The 22,212-nt window shown below is 40.4% G+C and overlaps 1 protein-coding gene across 4 annotated transcripts in view; it reads right to left on the minus strand.

Annotated features, from left to right (window-relative positions):
* Nucleotides 1-21,539, minus strand: part of LOC120537327 (protein FAM124A-like) — a 34,077-nt gene extending 12,538 nt beyond the window's left edge. Inside the window, exons 1-2 of one of the 4 annotated variants that reach the window (XM_039766205.1) lie at nucleotides 21,495-21,539; nucleotides 1,425-2,200 (exon numbers count right to left, since the gene is read on the minus strand). In XM_039766205.1, coding sequence (XP_039622139.1) covers nucleotides 1,425-2,195 — 771 coding nt within the window. In that variant the 5' untranslated portion in view covers nucleotides 2,196-2,200; nucleotides 21,495-21,539. Of the gene's footprint in view, nucleotides 1-1,424; nucleotides 2,201-4,149; nucleotides 4,341-6,632; nucleotides 7,234-8,789; nucleotides 8,869-21,494 lie in introns of those variants that run through there. The other 3 variants (XM_039766204.1, XM_039766202.1, XM_039766203.1) reach the window with 3 other exon arrangements.
* Between the last annotated feature and the right edge of the window lie 673 nt (nucleotides 21,540-22,212).

Raw genomic sequence — 22,212 nt, forward strand, 5'->3', positions numbered from 1 at the left:
CTCACCGTTTAAGTGGGGTTTCAGAGAAGCAACCGCGTCTCCTTGGTATGCATTCAGCCACACTCTTCACAAAAGCGCAAAGCGGCACAGATTCACCTTGAGAAGCCATTGTTAAGTGCCGTTACTGACAGTACTGAATGCTGATGCCCACATGTGAATTGCTCTCTCTGTTGCGTAGACAACTAGACAATAATAACTGAAAAAAGCCACACGATTGTTTCACTACACGGAAGACACTGCTTGCTGCTGCTAATGCACAACTATGAGAAAGAATATTGAGCAGACACACACAATGAAATCAAAGTGATGAGAGCTGAACAGACATTATAGACATCCATCCGTCCACCCATTTCTCAGCTGCCATCCAGAAGTGGACGTTGTGCAAAGATCAAATCAAAATTCATGTCATTTTCTAACCTGCCTAATCCAGACCAGGCTTGTGAGCAAACTGGAGCCTATCCAGCAATCATCAGACACAAGGCAGGAACAAGCCCTGGACATGGCGCCAGTGCATCGCAGGGTGAGAACACACACACACAGATTATAGGAGCATATGAACAGCACAGATCCACCTAACCTGCATTTGTTTGGACTGTGGAAGGAGAGCAGAGCACATGGGAAGAACACAAACTCCGTGCAAGGAATACTTAGGACATGACCAGCATTCTTCTTCACTGTGAGGCAGCACAGCTACCACTGTGCCACCTAATAATGATAACCATAATTGTTGTCCTCAATTCCTTCCATCCATTAATCTAGTCTTATATTTTTTTCTGCTAAAGGCAAAAATAAATAAATAATAAATCCATCTATTCTCCTAATCGCCTATCATGGGGCAGCTGGAGCCTATCCCAGCAATCATCAGACACAAGGCAGAAACAAACCCTGGATAATAATAATGCTCTAATAAGTAATAAAAAAGTAATTAAAAAAACAAAATGATCATCATAATTTTCCTAAATATCTTTGTCAATTAATCTATTCATACATTTTTCTGCTATAAGCACAATAATAATAAAAATAATCCATCTATCTTCTTAACCCTATTATCCAATTCTTTTAGACATTAAAGAAATACTCCACCAAAAAGTCTTTTTTTTTTAAATGTCCCTTACTAATTCTGTTTTCTCCTGCAGTCCCAAAACATGCAGGTTAGGTGGACTGGCAATGTTAAACTGGCCCGTGTGGGAGTGTGTTCATCTTGCAATGGACTGGTTTCCTGTCCAGGGACTGTTCCTGCCTTGCACTCTATGCTTGCTGGGACAGGCTCAGATTTCCTCGAGTCCCTGCTCAGGATAAAGCATGTTTGGAAGATGGATGGATAGATGATGTAGTGCTCTTAGTGATATCTTTCTTTTCTGTAAACTTGTCTTTGTTTATTAAAATCTGACAACAGCAAACATTTGAGAAACAAAGTTGCATACCTGAAGCACAATGACGTTTCCATCATAGTCCTCTGTTTGCCATCTGCAGTGGCTAAGGGGATTGAGGACTTTGGGCAGGTTCAGGTTTTCCACACCAGGGACCCAAAATTCTAAAAAAGCAGAAGAGACCAGAGATGGCGTCATCTCAGGAGGCAGCTGTTTCAGTGCCAGCTGAACTTCAAAGTGTTGATTGCGACTGCCAACAGTAAAACAGCAGAATCCTTCACGGGCAAGGGTGACCTCCTGACCTAGAAGAGCACGGTACAGCAACACATTGCGTGAAAACATCATGTGACTGCAGTAAAGGCTAAAACGTAACAATTCTTTCCCATAGTGCACTTGGCGGATTGCCCAGAGTGGCAGGTCTTGAGCTCCAGCGAGACTATAGAAATCCTGATTGCCTGGCATGTACGGCAGGATGGGACGACATGAACTGGCAAGCTCAGTGTGATGGTAGCACCAGGGTGAACGGCTGAAGCACTTGTTGAAGAGTTGCAGAGCCCTATTATCCTGCAAGTTATCACTCTCCTCTTGCACAAAGAAGACCACTGCCAAGGATGGCTGCCTAAAGATTGGATGTGCCATGACGCAATTGTTAGCGAGCCTAGGAGCGCCACAGCAGGCCTCTCGCTCCGACACCAAGAACAGCTGGGAGGTCACACCAAGCTTGTGTAAAAGATCAGCCACAGAGCTAAACAGGTTATGGCCACAGCCAGGATCAGCAAGGAGGTGGAGGGTCACCATGCTGTCAACATCTGCTTCCAGAGACATTTCACCTGTGCCAAAGGAAAGAAATTTCAATAGTGGTCAGTCAAGCAATCACCAGAGCATGACATTTATTATAAAGAATATCTCTCTATATATAAAAGAAAATCCTGGAATATAAAAGCCAGGCGACGAGACACAATCTTCTCGGAAGTTCATAAAAGACATTTTAAAAGACCTGCGAGACGAAAGAGAATGGGGAGGAAAAAAAAAAAAATAATAAAATCAGTAGTGTAACGGGAAGCAGCACACACCACTGATACAGGTGTCTCAGTGCATATAAAGGACAATATGTTATAAGTGAAATGTCGATGAATAAAAGATTGCATTAGCGCAAAAAAAAAAAAGGAAATTAATCAGGACCAGGTGTCATTGAAAAAAATAGCAGGACAAAGTGAGATCAGAAATAAAAGGAAAAGAGCAGAAGTAGTCTTTTCACATTTGCATCATTCAATGCACAAAACGTAGATTTACACAATAATGGAACATACGCTATGACAATCTGTGGTCCCGCAACAGTTAAAGCAACAACAAGTTTAATTTAAAAGAAAACAATTTCGTGAGGTGTATATTTATGATCATGGAGAAGCGATCACAACGTGAGCAGCACAGACACAAAGTAGCAAAAGGATCAGTGGCTGTACAGGCTTTAAAAATATCATCGCGCTGCCCTTCTCGCAATTCTTGCAAATTTCCCCCCCCCGGACAATGGGAGCAGTGTTATACGTCTTGCACAAAAAAGAATTTAACCATGCCCAGGGTCGGAAATAAAGGACAACTATTGGTTTTTACACCGTCACCCGAGACCATGCAGTGAGCCATCATTTAAAAGAAGTTCACAGACACCAAACCTAACAGTTGTTGGATTGCATTTTGCAGACAAGCATCATGTGCTCCCAGCTCTTAAAACAACAACATGCGACAGGCAGAAGAGGCAGCTCGCAAGCAGCAAAAAGACAGCAAATGATCCAAAGGCATGTTATTAGCGTGCATTTAGCCAAACCCCCTCCCCACCTTCACAACACGAGCAGCATTATACATCTGGCAACAAAGAGATGTAACCACGCATGGGGCCGGAAATAAAGGACAAGTATGATTTTTACAAAAGTTTTTAAAGTAAAAGTGAAAATAATGCATATGTAACAATTCACAAAAAAATTACAATCTCTTTAAATTGTATATTGCCTGCCTAAGGTAAAGTCATCCCTGATGGAGGATTGCAGGAATCATGGAAAAGAGGGGTCCTTTCATCGGATTACCACTATTTCAGATGTGGAATGGCAAAATAGGGGAGGCAGCTTGATGAATGCGGTCTCCAGGACTTAAAACAAATCCAAATCATATTATGTGATATCATCTCATGTGAAATTCTACTCCGTACTTCTAGAATTTTTATTTTTATACTGTATTGAGGGTTTATTCTGTTCTTTGTATTATACTGTGTTGTATTGACCCCCTTCTCTCATTGAACTGCCTTTCCCAAGGTTTCTTCGAGTTTTTCCCTACAAGGGTTTTTTGGGGGAGTTTTTTCGGGTGGTCTTAGAGGGTCAAGGCAGGGGGGCTGTCAGGAGGCAGGGCCTGTTAAAGCCCATTGCAGCACTTCATGTGTGATTTTGGGCTATACAAAAAATAAATTGTATCATATTGTATATCCGGTAAACCAAACATGGGAGTCGGAAAGCGAAGCGAGCAGGGGGCAGAGCCCCCTAGTTACCCAAAACATACAGCTAATAATCAGGGGAAACGGTCCTGGCAGATAGGAAAACTGAACAAGCTGTAATGATAAGACAAGGATGCCTCAAAGAAAAAGAATTGACTTTGTTAGGGATATATATTCAATATTTTTTTCTTTTATTTGAAAGGTATCACTGGAGGGTGAAAATGAAAGGATTTTCATCAAAATTACAACAAGAAAGCTTCAAAGCAGTAATACTGACAGCAAAGGAATACCTAATTGTACCTGAGGATTAGTGGCAATCAAGATGAGGGCAGATGAAGGTCCAAGTCCACCATCTTGGAAGTCCTAACATGACATTGTTTTCAGAGTGCTGTAAGAACGGGAAGGCTATGCAGGTTAGATACTAAAAGAAATGACTGCAGCACAGGCGCAACATGCCACTTGGGAGAAATGATGCTCAAGGGCAGCAGAAGCTATGAAGCACCAACATGATAGATCAAGATGCTTAAATTAAAAAATCCAAGAAAGGTAACATGTATACATATTATTGCTAATTAGGAGCAATTAAAAACCAAGAATACAGCTGTTTAAGACTAAAATAAACAAATGAGGGTTCAAAATCCTAATGGGTGAGGCAACTAAAGTGAAGCAGAAGTGTTACTTGAGCAATAAGTGCTTCTTATTAAGCAACTGGGTTGAAGCAAAAACTGCAGTCTCTGCGGCCCTCCAGGACCGTGATTGAGGACCCCTGCTATAACTATAAGCCAAGCCTTCTATTACAGCATAACAAAGAATTAAAGTCTCTCTGGCACTTCAAGGTAACCCTGGGCATCAAGTTGAACAGAACTGCAACAGGCTTTGTACCGGTCTTCTACAAAAGATTTATGAACAATTTTGACGGTGCTGCCTTCTGCTCCAGAAGCCAGCTACAGGAAATCATTAATGAGATCACTCGCTTTAATTGATCTCTTTGGTTTGCAATTGACATTTCCACAACAACTCTACCATTTTTTGATTTTCTATCAGCTTTCCAGGACTTAAAAGCTCTGTCTATTACAAGCCAACAGACTCGCACAGTTACTTTCTCTACAGCTGCTTCCATCTCCCCGGCATAGTAAAAACTCTCTACCTCCTTCAAAGTTCCTGAGACTCCACCAAATCTGCAGTGATGTATGTGACTTCTGTAATAAAGCACTTAGAATGAGGAGTTTCCTCATTGATAGAAGACACCCTTCTTTGTATATTCCAAACAGGACCCTCAATCAAGCCAAGAACAGACCTCCTATCGTCCACTCGAAAATAAACCCCAATAATGAGAGTCTCATCCCACTTGCCCTCCTATTCCATCAGAGGACATGAAATAAAATCTCCCCCATTTTGCAGACTGATCCATCCTTCCACTATGGCCTTTTTCTCTAACCCTTCCCTGATCTCCATCCATCAACCACCTAACCTATGCAAACGTCTCATCCACAGTTCACTTCACAGAGGAGATCCACACTCCACAAAAGGCACTTTTAAGTTGTGTCACTTGCATACATGTTACCAACAATACCCTTGTGTCTGGTTCACTGGGTAAATTAAACATTAAACAATAAGATCTCTTACCAGTCTAAAAATCTAGTTTACTGTACTTCTTTTAGGAATTGTCCAGCCATCTACAAATGTGAAACAGGGAGACAGCTAGCAGTTTGTTTCAGTTAGCACGTCTGAGCTGCCGAGATTAAAGATCTTGCAAAGCCTACTGTAGATCACTTCCTATCCCTTGATGAGAGCCACTCAGTGTCCTCTGTGTTCTTTCACAAGATTTCAAAGAAAAACCAGAAGAAACTAAAATATATTCTCACACACATCTTCATGTCTTTCATCTTCAGTTGTACACACAGCCGAAATGTCGTGGATTTTACCTTCTTTCCCAACATGGAAATAACTTTCAACCTTTTTCTCCTTTGCAGATGCAGGTCGATGGGGCTCTACACTAACTCCATCAGAAATGCAAGTCTGTCGAGATGGTCAGCAGTGGTTTTTGCAGCTGCCTCACCATTCAAGTATCAGTGCTCAAATCCCATACCCGTTTGCTGGGCAGAGGTTTCAAATTTTCCACCAAGCACTCCTGTCACATTTCCAAAGCCATGAAGATTAGATTGACTGGGGACTCTGAATCGGCCCTGTGCATGTATAAAAGTCAGCTTGGCGACAGACTGGGGTCCCGTCCAAGAGCGGGTCCGTACGATGCTGCATTAAGTGCATAAAATACAGTGAAATTCCTAATTGCATATTCAGTCAACTTGCAACACATCACTATCTTTAGAAAATGATCATTTTATTCAAAAGACCACACAAATTATTTTCATTTATACGGCCAATTCATGGAACTTTGTTAAAAAAAATCCCCAAGAAAAACTCCAGTGTAATTATAGTGGGATTCTGATGTAGAGGTTGTAGTGAAATGAGAAACATCAGCGGTCATGGATATGCAGCTGAATAATTCCCCGATATTAAGCTGGTAGCCCACAAGTCAGCATGGTGGGGTAAAGGTTTTTATTTATTTTAAATATATAGAGAGAGTTACTTTTAATTAGTTGAGGTGGGTGTGTTTAGTAGGTGGGAGCCCTGTGAGGGGTCTGGTGGCAAGAGTGGGTCAACACATAGCTAGCTAACTGACTATGTTGTGTTTGGTTACTTAGAAAATCAGATAAGACCCTCACACTAAGCACAGAAAAGCGGTTAAAAATAAAGAGATCAATAAATGTTAAAATACCAACCATAAGTGGATTGTGTTTCTCTGAAGCTGTCCATTGGCTCTTTGTTCTTTTCTCCCTGTCCCAAAGTTACAGCACTTTGTTGCTCCGTCCACTTGACATTTTAAGCACAGGCCTTTGACCGACGGCCAGCTCTTTTCTGGATTAGCACAAAAGCCTTCATTGTACATTTTATTTTTTTGTCAAACTCTTGAGGCTTAACAGTAAACAAGAATAAACCCACACTGGCTTGCTTCTTTCCTTCTTCCATCCCTTTAGTTAAAGAGCCTAAAGAACTCACTGGCCATCTGAACACACACGGAAACTGAATTACAGCAAGCTTTAATCAATACGCAACTTGACCTCTCTATCTTATTAAGCTCTGCCGACACCAGTTAGCGCACAGCAAAGAGCGGCAGATCTGAGGACACAACACCACAGGAGAGGAGCGACTGAACACATAAGCACACCAACGGCTAGGCCTCATCTGTGGCAGCGTTTCCATCTGGCCCCTGTCTGCTGTTCCCAAGCTCCAGGTCAGGGTTTGATCTGCTCGGCTTTAATCTCTAAATCCACAAACCCGCAGCAGAATGCAGCATTCCTGCATGACACATGAGCAAGGTTCTCTGCTGATTGGCTATAGCGATAAATAAGAGGATCAATGGGGGATGGGGTGGGGGGAGACATACAAGGGGGACAGAATTTGGATCCCCAATGCAAATGGAGTATTTGATATAGTAACTAGAAAAGAGGCATCCACTCGGAAATCCCGGGAATGCAAAGTGCCTTAACTGTTCATTCTGGCAGTATAGAGGAGGATAAAATAGGCAAATGGGGACATAAATGTACTTGGGAAGCACAAAAGATCATCCCCCATCTGTGGGAAGAACTAAGTTTAACCATTAGGCAATTTGCTTTTGGGCCAGACTTGGTGTAAATGTTTGATACATGACAGAGTGCTGCTGTAAAGCCCCTCCATTCACATATTCTTTTTGTATTTCTACTTCTTTTAATACAGGGATTCATGAAGGTCAGAGCCTATTCTGGGCAAGAACTAAAATAAAAATGACAAATTAACTAAAAACCTGCAGGCAGGTTTAACTGGGGCCTTGCACATTAACACCAGTCTTAAAACTTTCAATATATAAAATAAAACGCACCCGTCTTCAAACTCATTTAATCCAGTGTAGAGAATTCATCGGGCAGCATCGAGACTAGATGGCCACCCAGAGCAAGGAGTCACAGACACACACATACACAGTACATACATACATAACTATACACACACACACACACACACACACACACGTTGTTATGCTCCTGCCTTGTGGGAATACCATTTCAATTCATTTTTCCCCTCAAGAACCAAAGCTCAACACCCCATGCCATGTCTCATGCAGAAAAATAGACACAGACAGCGAGTGGATTGGGCTTTGACATCCGGATCGTGGAGTTATAAGGGAACAGCAGTGCTAACTGAGGTGCCAGGCAATATCATAATATGCTACTTTAGGACCTGGACAGTGTTCTGTCATAGAGGGTAGAATAAATTCAAAATTGTGTTAATACACTTTAAAAGAAAACCACGATAGTGGTTTGTCACCTGGAGCTTAAAAGATGTTTGTTGATGAAACAAGACGATGACTGGAAGCGCAGGAGTAAATCAACAACAAAATGGCTTATGCTGGAATGAAAAAGTCCACACCTCAAACCTGTGGCATGACTGAAGCCGTTTTGTAGGTAGGCACAGTCTACAATTACTTTTAACCATTCGGAAAGTCTGATCAGCGGCTACAGGAAACATTCAGTGGGTGCTGCTACTGCTAAAGGAGGTTCTGCTGGTTGCAAATACAAGGGTTTGCATGATTTTTCCGGCCTTGATCGCGAATGTTGACAGTGGGACTTTTATGTGTTATTAGTTCAAGCAGAATTTGCTTGCCTGTTATTGTTACCATACGGTCATTATTGTCACTGTATTCTGTGCATGTCACATGCTAATAGTATGTGGCAATCATCATGCAACACATCGCCACTCCCCAGTGCCAGGATTCTTGTGCAAAATTCTACCTTCATTACCTAATCCTGGGAAGGTATTACTCAGCTCTATTCTGTTGAAGATCCGAAAACATTTTAATGGCTAATTAATGCAAAAAATAAAAGTAATTGCAAAGGATGACTCACTTTTTTGACTTTAAACATCCTTGGGAGCTTTTTTAAAAAAAAATCAGTGTGGATATCTCGACAAAAAACAACAAGGCTCATCAATGAGCTACACTAACAGTTTAACTCTGGGCTTAAAACACAACAAGATGTTTATATAATGTTAATAATTAACATCCCCTCTAGAAGCAGATGTTTTAACTGAACATGTGAATCAAGTATCATACACAAGCAGACTTGCCTCGTGGTGGTCTAGCATTCTGTCCAGATTTATGGATTTTGAATGAGAAGGTCCATCTGCTCCTCAGGACTCTGTTAGCAGGTTAACAAAATTTTTCTAACTGCTGCTCCGCAGCTCTTATTATTACATTTCATATGGGTGATACGCTAAAGAGAAAGGGCTGTAAAGACAGCAGGAGAACTTTATCAGAGACAACACATTAAAGCCACCATAACATAATTCAATAAATGTGCCGAACAATAAAGGCTTTTAAATTGTTAGGCGCAGTGGGTTACGCTGCTGCCTCGCAATTAGGAGATCTGGGTTCACTTCCCGGGTCCTTCCTGTGTGGCGTTTGCATGTTCTCCCCGTGTCTGCGTGGGTTTCCTCCCACAGTCCAAAGACATGCAGGTTAGGTGTATTGGCGATTCGAAATTGTTCCTAGTGTGTGTGTGTGTGCGCGTGCGCGGTCTGCGGTGGGCTGGCACCCTGCCCAAGGTTTGTTTCCTGCCATGCGCCCTTTGTTGGCTGGGATTGGCTCCAGCAGACCCCCATGACCCTGTAGTTAGGATATAGCGGGTTGGATACTGGATGGATGGAGGTCTACTTTAGTCCTGGGAGATCCTTGAAATTATATATGCTAAATATCTCTCTCTATATCTATCTATCTCTCTATCTATATAGTTAAAGATATTGTCTTAATTGTATAAAACACCTGATCCATCTACACCCTGATTAACCAAAGTCTTGTTTAACAATTTCAAAATGTGCTCCTCCACATCACCACAACATTTCACATAAGAGAGCTGCTCACGACTTGAAATGAGGTGCAAAACTCTTCATTTAAATTTATTAGCAGGCGGCACCTGATGCACTGCACTGTGAGAGGAACCTCAGGCTTCTAGCAAGCCCCCCTTGCTGGATTAGTGGGTGGAAAAATATTATCTATACATTTTAGAAAATTACCATTCCCAGAGTCTATCCCACTAGCTTTGGACACCAGTCCATCATAAAACACACTCTTATCCACTCCTATGAAGCTGTTTAAGAGTCCTCCATTAATTAACCTAACAATATGGGGGCCCTGTAGTGGGTGAAGTGATGCCCAATGCTACTAGGACAGATTCTGGAATTAGAAGATTAGTGAAATGGCTGGATGGGGATTAAGTGGGTTTGAGAATGTTGTATCATTAAACGGACGCACATTTTATTATACAGAAGAAATGGAGTCCCCAGAGGAAGTCAGTGTGGACATGAAGAGGATGAATAATCTCAACATAGGCAAAGGCAGGCTAGGAACCGAAGCCTCGTCTCTTGTGCGGTTAGGCTACACCATCATGATGTTTTACTTAAGATTATGCATGACACGCAAAAAACACAGACATCAAGAGTGACTATCAATTATCTACAAACCTTTAAAAAACTGAATAAAATAAATAAAAAGAAACATACCTGGGATGAAGACCAAAACCTGTCTTTGCTGCCTAAAGTTGAAAATGAGAACGCAGCTTGACCAGCCACTCCATTCATAAACGACAACAGAGCAACAACACGAGCTAATGGCCTGCAGAACACATTAAGAGACTTCAGCTGTCGGCATTTGGATTTTAGATTAAAAAAGGGATCTGATCCGTTTGGCACAACCGCTGTGTGCATGGATTTCAGCTGTCAAGCCACAAATAAGTGTTGTCTCACAAGAGCTGGGGGAGGACCAGCAGCCTTCACTGAACTTCTTGGCCTTTTAATGAAAGGAGGCTCTGAACCACAAAATGTGCTTATTGACTCCATGACACCCCAGTCTGCTGACAGGCCTGCACACTTCAAATTGATGAAGTGGCATGAAAACTGCACTACAGGCCCCAAACATGGTGAATAAAGAGCAAAATAATATGTTATGCTTTATATGTCCATTTTTGGGTCCTAGCAAAGGGTGCTTAAATATTTAAAATGCAAAATTCAAACACAAGATGAGCTAACAGTGTGATTTGCGTAAAATTTCAATTTGCATTCAGGTTATTAATGTCATCAGTGCAAGCAAATTCCTACACAGAATGAGGTAAAAGTAAAAGCCAGAGCAAACCATTGAATGTTTATTCAAGTTAACTAGCCCTCATGAACTCACCCCAGTGGAGTGCACGTGTGCATTAGTGGGCACAGTGAGGTGGACTGGCACCTTGTTGAACTCGTACCTCACACAATCCTAAACTGGAACGGGTGTGCTGGTATATTTGGTTCCCTTCTTAGTATACCGGCTCAAAAAAAAAGACATTGTCGATTAAACTCATGTACGCATGCAACTATGAAAACTATGAATAAGACACATTAGGCCACTGAAAGCTGGCATTACACCATTTTGGGCACTCGGCCGTTTCAAATGGGTTTTTGGATTGAGTGCTAGGGGACATTCAGACAATGGGGCACAAAGTAAGAGAATAAAGCTAAGTCCACATTATTACATTTTCAATGAAGGTAATCACCATCCAAACCAACATTTTCACATTGTTCACCAAAGTATCTCCGTCCACATTAAAACGGCCCAAATGCGTATGAAGTAGCCGCTCGCCTCTAATGGCTGGTTTCCATTTGTTTAGTCAGATCTACCTTGTTGTGTGTTTTAACAAATCCGTATTTACAGTATATGTATACTACAACAACATTTATTTATATACCACATTTTCATACGAATGTAGCTGCAAGTAATGTACTAGTTCTGTATTTAGTAATGAATATACAGTTGTGCTTGAAAGTTTGTGAACCCTTTAGAATTTTCTATGTTTCTGCATAAATTACCTAAAACATCAGATTTTCACTCAGGTCTTAAAAGTAGATAAAGAGAAACCAGTTAAACAAATGAGACAAAAATATTATACTTTGTCATTTATTTATTAAGGAAAATAATCAAATATTACATATTTGTGAGTGGTAAAAGTATGTGAACCTTTGCTTTCAGTATCTGGTGTGACCCCCCTTTGCAGCAATAACTGCAACTAAACGTTTCCGGTTAACTTTAGCCCAGTCCTCCGCACAGAACAGCTTCAACTCTGGGATGTTGGTGAATTTCCTCAACATTTCGATTGGATTAAGGTCAGGACTTTGACTTGGCCATTCCAAAACATTAACTTTATTCTTCTTTAACCATTCTTTGGTAGAACAACTTGTGTGCTTAGGGTCGTTGTCTTGCTGCATGACCCACCTTCTCTTTAGAATCAGCTCATGAACACATGTCCTGACATTTTCCTTTAGAATTCTCTGATATAATTCAGAATTCATTGTTCCATCAATGAAGGCAAGCCATCCTGGCTCAGATGCAGCAAAATAGGCCCAAACCATGATACTACCACCACCATGTTTCACAGATGGGATATGGTTCTTATGCTGGAATGCAGTGTTTTCCTTTCTCCAAACATAACGCTTTTCATTTAAACCAAAAAGTTCTATTTTGGTCTCACCCGTCCACAAAACATTCTTCTATAGCCTTCTGGTTTGTCCACGTGATCTTTAGCAAACTGCAGACGAGCAGCAATGTTTTTTTTAGAGAGCAGTGGCTTTCTCCTTGCAACCCTGCCATGCACACCATTGTTGTTCAGTGTTCTCCTGACTCATGAACATTAGCCAATGTGAGAGAGGCCTTCAGTTGCTTAGAAGTTACCCTGGGGTCCTTTGTGACCTCGCCGACTATTACACGCCTTGCTCTTGGAGTGATCTTTGTTGGTCGACCACTCCTGGGGAAGGTAACAATGGTCTTGAACTTCCTCCATTTGTACACAATCTATTTGACTGTGGATTGGTGGAGTCCAAACTCTTTAGAGATGGTTTTGTAACCTTTTCCATCCTGATGAGCATCAACAACTCTTTTGGTCCTCAGAAATCTCTTTTCTTCGTGCCATGATACACTTCCATAAACATGTGTTGTGAAGAGCAGACTTTGATAGATCCTGTTCTTAAAATAACACAGGGTGCCCACTCACACCTGATTGTCATCCCATTGATTGAAAACACCCGACTCTAATTTCACCTTCAAGGTAACTGCTAATCCACCTGAGAGGTTCACATACTTTTGCCACTCACAAATATGTAATACTAGCAGAATACCCGCGCTTTGCAGCGGAGAAGTAGTTAAAGAAGTTATGAAAAAGAAAAGGAAACATTTTAAAAATAACGTAAGATGATTGTTAATGTAATTGTTTTGTCATTGATATGAGTGTTGTTGTCATATATCTATATCTCTCTATATCTATATCTATATATATCTATACTAATAAAAGGCAAAGCCCTCACTGACTGACTGACTGACTCACTCACTGACTCATCACTAATTCTCCAAGTTCCCGTGTAGGTAGAAGGCTGAAATTTGGCAGGCTCATTCCTTACAGCTTCCTTACAAAAGTTGGTCAGGTTTCGAAATTCTACGCATAATGGTCATAACTGGAAGGTATTTTTCTCCTCTTACTGTAAAGGGAGTTGAGCTTGAAAGCCGTGGGGGCGGAGTTTCGTGTGACATCATCACGCCTCCCACGTAATCACGTCAACTGACTGTCAACACAGTGCGTAGAAAACCAGGAAGAGCTCCAAAAAGCGCTGAAGAAAACATGCATTATATAATTGAGAAGGCAGCGAAACAATAAGAAGCGAGCGAGTGACATATACAACCATATTCATCAGTGCAGCTACTTCGGAAACAAAGCACGATGTAACCTTAAAGTTTAAATTAACTGCCGCTGGCGTTTTTCATGCCCACGGGTAATGCGGGATAAAAGTTTAATGAGAGGACGCAGGATATAAACGAGTTTTGATCACTTTGTAACTAAGTTAAAATTGCAGGTGAAGGGGTGTGCTTATGCAAATTCCGAGAGACTGTTTGTGAGGTATTGACAGTTAAGGCGGGTGGAGGAGTCACGTCATCATATCCCCTCCCATTTACCTCATTTCGCTCTGAGCTGAGCTCATGCTAACGCCGCCTTCGAAGCAACTTCGTCACACTGCCACCTAAAGTCAAAACTTAAATATATAAAGTCAGCGTCGGAATATATTGTCACGCTTGGGTCACAGATTTGCACAGTGACACAGGAGGTCGTAGAAACAAGAAGGATTTTTATTCAAACACTGCAACCACATGAGCTTAAACGTGCTCCGTGACAAGTCAGAGATGACAGTTCCGCTAGGAGCAGAGAGAGAGAGCGATAAAAGCAAGAAAACAATCAATTTTCAACTGACAGGCGCTGCACAAGGCTTTTAAGTTAGCGGAGTATCGTGCGAGGTTTGCATTACGCTTTATAGCGCAAGTGAGAAAGTAAGGAGCAATGTAAGGGTAGTCTGTGTTTCAGGGGTTATGGTTTTCCCAGGGGCGTCTGTATCTTCTTGGGGTGCGATCAGCCCTCCAGCTCACACCCTCCCCCCTCAGCTTTATTCACGTTTCCGTGAATCAAGCGACTCTCTGTACCAGGTTCATTTAGTCTTGATAATACGTCTGCGTTGACGTGTTCAGAACCTGGTCGATGTCTTACTGTGAAACGGTAAAAGTTGTAAGCACAGAAACCATCTCATGAGGCGAGAGTTTGTATCTTTGTCGGTATGACCATTGAAGTGGAGCATGATCAGTTACCAAAGTGAAGTTTCGTCCCCACACGTAATAGAGAAGCCCTCTAGCTCACAATATAAAGTAAGCATTGGAATATATAAAGTCAAAACTTTAATATATAAAGTCATCGTCGGAATATACAAAGTCAGTGCTGCAATATCCATCCATTTCCCAACCCGTTGAATCCGACCACAGGGTCACGGGGGTCTGCTGGAGCCAATCCCAGCCAACACTGGGTGCAAGGCAGGAACCAATCCTGGGCAGGGCACATGCATCATTTTCAAAACATTAACCGAACAGTGATTTTTTAATTTATTATTCTGAATATGTTTTTGTTAACTTACTTCAGTTCAGAGTCGTTTCAATCAATAGATTTTGACTTTGACTTTATGTAATCAGGAATGACTTTATAAATTCCGACGCTGACTTTATATATTCAGGTTTTGACTTTATATATTTAGAAAAAAGTTTTGACTTTATATATACAGTATATACCGACATTGACTTTATGTATTCAAGTTTTGACTTTATATATTCTGACGCCGACTTTATATATTCAGAAAATCAATGTATTTGCCTGTTTCGCACCCCATAGTATATGTGTGTGTATATATGTACACATGTATGTATGTATGTATTTTATATACACATATACACATATATATATATATATATACACATATATATATACATACACTGCTCACAAAAATTAAAGGAACACTTTAAAGAAACACATTAGATACATCAGATCTCAATATGAAGTTGGATATCTATACAAATAACGACAGGGCAATGTCTTAGGAACAAAAGGATGCCAAGTCTTTTAATGGAAATAAAAGTTTTCTGCCTACAGAGGGCTCAATTGTGTAGACACCCTAAAATCAGAGTGAAATGAAGATGTGGCAGGCTAGTCCATTTTTCAAAAACTTAATTTCTGCTACTCAAAATGCTTTTCAGTATCTTGTGTGGCCCCCACGAGCTTGTATGCATGCTTGACAACGTTGGGGCATGCTCCTAATGAGACGACGGATGGTGTCTTTTGGCATTTCCTCCCAGATCTGTATGAGGGCATCCCTGAGCTGTTGTACAGTCTGAAGAGCAACCTGGCGGCGCCTAATGGACCGAAACATAATGTCCCACAGATGTTCTATTGGGTTTAAGTCAGGGGATCGTGAAGGCCATTCAATTGTTTCAATTCCTTCATCCTCCAGGTACTGCCTGCATACTCTTGCCACATGAGGCCGGGCATTGTCGTGCATTAGGAGGAAACCAGGACCTACTGCACCAGCGTAGGGTCTGACAATGGGTCCAAGGATTTCATCCTGATACCTAATGGCAGTCAAGGCGTCTTTGTCTAGCGTGTAGAAGTCTGTGCGTCCCTCCATGGATATGCCTCCCCAGACCATCACTGACCCACCACCAAACTGGTCATGCCGAATGATGTTACAGACAGCATAACATTCTCCATGGCTTCTGCAGACCCTTCAACGTCTGTCACATGTGCTCAGGGTGAACCTGCTCTCATCTGTGAAAAACACAGGGTGCTATTGGTGGACCTGACAATTCTGGTATTCTATGGTAAATGCCGATCAAGCTCCCCTGCTCTGGGTTGTGAGCACCGGGCCCACTAGAGGACATTGGGCCCTCAGACCACCCTCAAGAAGTCTGTTTCTGATTGTTTGGTCAGAGACATTCACACCAGTGGCCTGCTGGAGGTCATTTTGTAGAGCTCTGGAAATGCTCATCCTGTTTGTCCTTGTCCAAAGGAGCAGATACCAGTCCTGCTGATGGGTTAAGGACCTTCTATGGTCCTGTCCAGCTCTCCTAGACTAACTGCCTGTCTCCTGAATCTCCTCCATGCCCTTGAGACAGTGCTGGGAGACACTGCAAACCTTCTGGCAATGACACACATTGATGTGCCATCCTGGAGAAGTTGGATTTCCTGTGCAACCTCTGTAGGGTCCAGGTTTCGCCTCATGTTACCAGTAGTGACAATGACTGTAGCCAAATGCAAAACTAGTGAAGAAACAGTCAGAAAAGATGAGGAGGGAAAAATGTCAGTGGCCTCCACCTGTTAAACCATTCCTGTTTTGGGGGTCATCTCATTGTTGCCCCTCTAGTGCATTTGTTGTTAATTTCATTAACACCACAGCAGCTGAAACTGATTAACAACCCCCTCTGCTACTTAACTGACCAGATTAATATCCCAGAAGTTTCATTGACTTAATGCTATACTCTGATTAAAAGTGTTCCTTTAATTTTTTGAGCAGTATATATATATATATATATATATATATATATATATATATATATATATATATATATATATATATATATATATATATATATATATGCCAGCAGCACTCATGACAATAACAAAACAATTACGTTGTCAATCATGTTACGTTATTATTAAAATGTTTCCTTTTCTTTTTACTTCTCCGCTGCCAAGTGTGGGTATTCTGCTAGTCTATATCTTTCTATATCTCTATAGCAAAATACCCGCGCTTTTTAATAACGTAACATGATTGACAATGTAATTGTTTTGTCATTGTCATGAGTGTTGCTGGTATGTATGTTATATTATATATATATATAATACACACACACACACATACATACATATCTACATATATATTGTATATACACATATATATATATCTACATATATATATTAGGGGTGGGATTCGATTAAGAAAATTAATCCAATTAATTAGAGTCTGTGTAAGAATTAATATTGATTATTCGTATGTAATCACCCACATAAATTTGCCCCAAATCGCAAAAGTTTTTTTTTTAATTTAAAAGGGTTTTAGTGGGCTGACAGAATCAAATAATAGACATGGACATGAATATTGTAAACTGAAGCTGTTTTAATTTCTGAAAAAAAAATGCTTTTAAACTGCATTTGAATTCAAAACAGAAACAAAAATATCATCCCTGGTTAAAATTGGGCAGACTTAAAAATAAAGTGGTAGTTTAAGTACTTTAAGTACATTTTCAGAATAGTATTGTCTTTAAATAATAATAACCAAAATTTCACCATAAAGTGCAGTTTTTCTTCTTAAAAAAATAAGTCAGAAACATAAAAGGTAATTTGACCAACTTAATCTTTAAACTCTGAGTAACCCTCAGCCAAAATTATTTTGTACATTAGGCTAAAACAGTGTGATCATTGAACATTTTGTAATTACATGTATTTAGAATTACTAACGGTCACGGAAGTCCAATGATCCCCAGTAAGAGCCACAAAGTCTGCTTTCTGTAATGCATCTAATTTTGCTTGCTTTTCAGTGTGCACAAAACCATGCTTTTATCAAGGCTTCGCTCGGGTAGTCTTTTGAAATGAAATTTTACTCCGATCAGTCGTAGGAACGTGCTTTATTCCGACTCTTAACATTTTTGTAGCTGTGATGTGTGCATCAGTGTAATGGATGTAACAGGAAATCATGCATTGACAAAAGTTTCCCTTTGCTTGGAATTGAAAGTGTGATTAAATGCGTTATTTTTTAAACGCGTTATGGAGTACATGCATCGAAGCTTCTCAGCTGTGCTTGTGCTAAGAAAGGGAAAATTTTAAAAATAACGCAACATGATTCTGCGTTAACGGCATATTTTTTCATACGTCCAAAACCAAGGAGATACGAGGGTAAAATGAAACGGGAAGCGCGCGTACATACTCAGTGCATCCCTTCTCGGGAATCGAACCTTGGATGTCGGCGCTAGAGGCAAGCCTCTACAATTGCGCCACGGCGTGTGGCTTGTCTATTTGAGAGTACGTAGATCGAGGTATATATATATATATATTCGCAGCGGAGAAGTAGTGTGTTAAAGAAGTTATGATAAAGAAAAGGGCACATTTTAAAAATAACGTAACATGACTGTCAATATACAGTATTTGTTTTGTGAGTGTTACTGAGTGTTGCTGTCATCAATGATTTGATTATCATTATTTCTTTCAATCAGGTTCATATTTGTAGGATGTGTTGTGTTCAAGTTACATTCCGTGTTTGTTAATCGTTGTAAAGATGACAGGTTTCATTCATCGATTCGTTTCTTACTGCATCAATAAACAGCTCGTCTTCTTCTTTATCTGAGATGTGACACACTGCATGCACGGGTTTTTTTTACACTGTCTTCCTTTAGCGGGACATTCACTTTTTCCACCGTGTGCTTTGTTTCCGCAGTAGCTGCACTTATGAATATGCTTGTATGTATCAGACGCTTCATATTTTTTTGCTGCCTTCTCAATTGTGTAATTCGGTTTTTGTTCAGCACTCTTTGGAACTGTTGCTTTTTGTCTGTGCATTCCGTCATTTCACGTGAGCCGCTTGGTGTTCATGCATCGAAGGTTCCCAGCTGTGCTGGTGCCATCTCATGCGATGTCCACGGCTGTATTTAATGTTAGCTATGACCCGGCACTTAAAAGTTTCTCTCGCAGTTTCGTTGAGTTTGTGTCAAACGCCACCCTGACCATCTCATCTTCCTCTGCATAAGCACAGTCCTTCACCCGTGAATATTTAGCGGCAGTGTTTCTATTGGATTGCCGCTGACAGACGGCCTTATATGGGCAGGCACTAAATTACAAACGCCAGCGGCAGCCTGTCTATGAACTTAATTTAAACTTTAGGGTTACATCGTGCTTTGTTTCCGAAGTAGCAGCACTCAGGAATATGGTTGTATATGTCAGTCGCTCGCTTATTTTTTCGCTGTCTTCTCAATTATATAATGCATGTTTTGTTCAGCTCTTTTTTGAGCTCTTCCTGGTTTCCTACGTACTGCGTTGATAGTCAGTTCACGTGATTACGTGGGAGGCGTGATGATGTCACATGAAACTCTGCCCCCCACGGCCTTCCAGTTATGACGATTAGGCGTAGAATTTCGAAATGAAACCTGCCCAACTTTTGTAAGTAAGCTGTAAGGAATGAACCTGCCAAATTTCAGCCTTCTACCTACACGGGAAGTTGGAGAATTAGTGATGAGTCAGTGAGTGAGTCAGTGAGGGCTTTGCCTTTTATTAGTATAGATTCAATCATTGTCCTCAATAAATAAATGACCAAGTATAATATTTTTGTCTCATTTGTTTAACTGGTTTCTCTTTATCTACTTTTAGGACTTGAGTGAAAATCTGATGATGTTTTAGGTCATATTTATGCAGAAATATCGAAAATTCTAAAGGGTCCATAAACTTTCAAGCACAACTGTAATCCATACTTGTATTTGAAGTGAGAATTGTTGACAGCGCTCTGAGCCCCCACTCAGTGAAGAGCGCTATACAGAAAATAAATTGTATTGTACAGCATTGTGCTGGACATGCATGCATCAGCAGAAAAATCCTCTACAGGGCAGAAATGCCATCATTATTAAATGACTTCCAGGTTAAAAGGCTGGGGTAGTGTGGATAAAAGGTGAAAATGAAAACGAAGGTCTACATTTTTAAATAAAAACACGGCAGGTGTGGATATCACCCAAGACTAGGCAAAACAGTGCAAAGGGAAAAGGTAAATTTAACTAACTAGTGTGGAAGATTTGTGGTAAATTAAATGTGTTCCAACGTGTTAACTAAGTTGAAATGTAATCCATACTCGCATGCTGTATTTAATTTTGGAATGGTTTTATCGTGTTGTAATTAAACACATACTGTATCAACCCAATGATTGATTGCTTTTCACTAAGACACTCTACTTTTGTGTCCACATAAAATGCAATAGAAAAGTGCATTGCATTTTCATTTATTCTCATATTGTATATCACTTAGAGGCTGCTCAGAGTGTATTTCATTTCAATTGAAGACCGTGTATTAATCATGCTAACACTGCATGTAATTAAATGAACAATAAGCGTCTAGGCGCAAAAGGAGTCAACAGTTGGGACAAGAGGCGTCAAACATGGGGGTGTTAAACTAGAGCTAAAGAAGGCGAACAGGGAATTGAGAAGAAGGGGGGATCAGCCGTATCATTGAATGGAGGGAAGCTGGCGATGTAAATGAGGATTTCAATTCTTTCGATGTCTAAAGGAGGGAAAAAAATGTTTTTCACCAAGATTCTCAATAAAAAGCTTATTATAAGGCTTATTTTAACAATGTACAGTATAATAATAAAAAAACTTTCGAAAGCTTAACATAGGAGACAACTTTCTGTGAAACCTAAAAAATACTTCTCACAGTTTCGGTTAATCACTCCACAGGCCACAAAAACACAGAAATGTTTAGAAGTGGAACGCCTCCTACCTCAACAGTTGGCACCGATTGGTCATTTCAATAGTTAGTTTTAGCAGGATTAAAGTACGTCCTTGAATAAACTCAGAGCAGTTGCGAAGCAAAACGCAATAAATTTGCTTTGCAGTCTATCGACATGAATTAGAACGCAATATGTTCTTGTATTACATTTAAAACTGACACAAAAATAGTGTAGCATAGTGAAAAGCTATCAACCATTTGTATTGTAGATATTGTATGTACAGTATTTTTAAATACGACACAATAAAACCATGTCAGAATCAAATGCATCACATCCATATGCATTCCAATACAGTTAATACATTCAATTGCATTTCATTTTGTCATGAATAATCTTCCGTAGTTATAATCAAACCATACTTCTAAAAGGCCTAAAACTCTGAGGACTGAAATGAGCAAATATTAGAACGCGAGAGATAAAGAACACAAGACATGTATGTATGATTGCAGTAGACTGAAACAAACAACAAGTAACAGTTCAGTTATGGTTTTTCCATAAAAAGAACAAATCTTTGGTAGTCTAATACTTTTCTTTGGAGGTTTGAACATAACTATAAGATAAGCAAGAGTCAACAGATCAAACAAACTTTCATACTAGGAAAAAAATCACAAATTGTATTGAAAAGGCCTGAGTGACAAACATGTAATGCCTAAACTATTTTTTTTTTTCTAAAAGAGTCATTCCTTTACCTTTTTAGGTGAAGTTCAGATGAGGAATTACTGCAGCTTCCCACCTTTACATACAGTGGCTTGCAAAAGTATTCGGCCCCCTTGAACTTTTCCACATTTTGTCACATTACAGCCACAAACATGAATCAATTTTATTGGAATTCCACGTGAAAGACCAATACAAAGTGGTGTACACGTGAGAAGTGGAACGAAAATCATACATGATTCCAAACAAGTTTTACAAATAAATAACTAAAAAGTGGGGTGTACGTAATTATTCAGCCCCCTGAGTCAATACTTTGCAGAACCACCTTTTGCTGCAATTACAGCTGCCAGTCTTTTAGGGTATGTCTCTACCAGCTTTGCACATCTAAAGACTGAAATCCTTGCCCATTCTTCTTTGCAAAACAGCTCCAGCTCAGTCAGATTAGATGGACAGCGTTTGTGAACAGCAGTTTTCAGATCTTGCCACAGATTCTCGATTGGATTTAGATCTGGACTTTGACTGGGCCATTCTAACACATGGATATGTTTTGTTTTAAACCATTGCATTGTTGCCCTTGCTTTATGTTTAGGGTCGTTGTCCTGCTGGAAGGTGAACCTCTGCCCCAGTCTCGAGTCTTTTGCAGACTCCAAGAGGTTTTCTTCCAAGATTGACCTGTATTTGGCTCCATCCATCTTCCCATCAACTCTGACCAGCTTCCCTGTCCCAGCTGAAGAGAAGCACCCCCAGAGCATG

The sequence above is a fragment of the Polypterus senegalus genome, chromosome 10, assembly GCF_016835505.1.
Source record: "Polypterus senegalus isolate Bchr_013 chromosome 10, ASM1683550v1, whole genome shotgun sequence".
NCBI lineage: Eukaryota > Metazoa > Chordata > Cladistia > Polypteriformes > Polypteridae > Polypterus > Polypterus senegalus.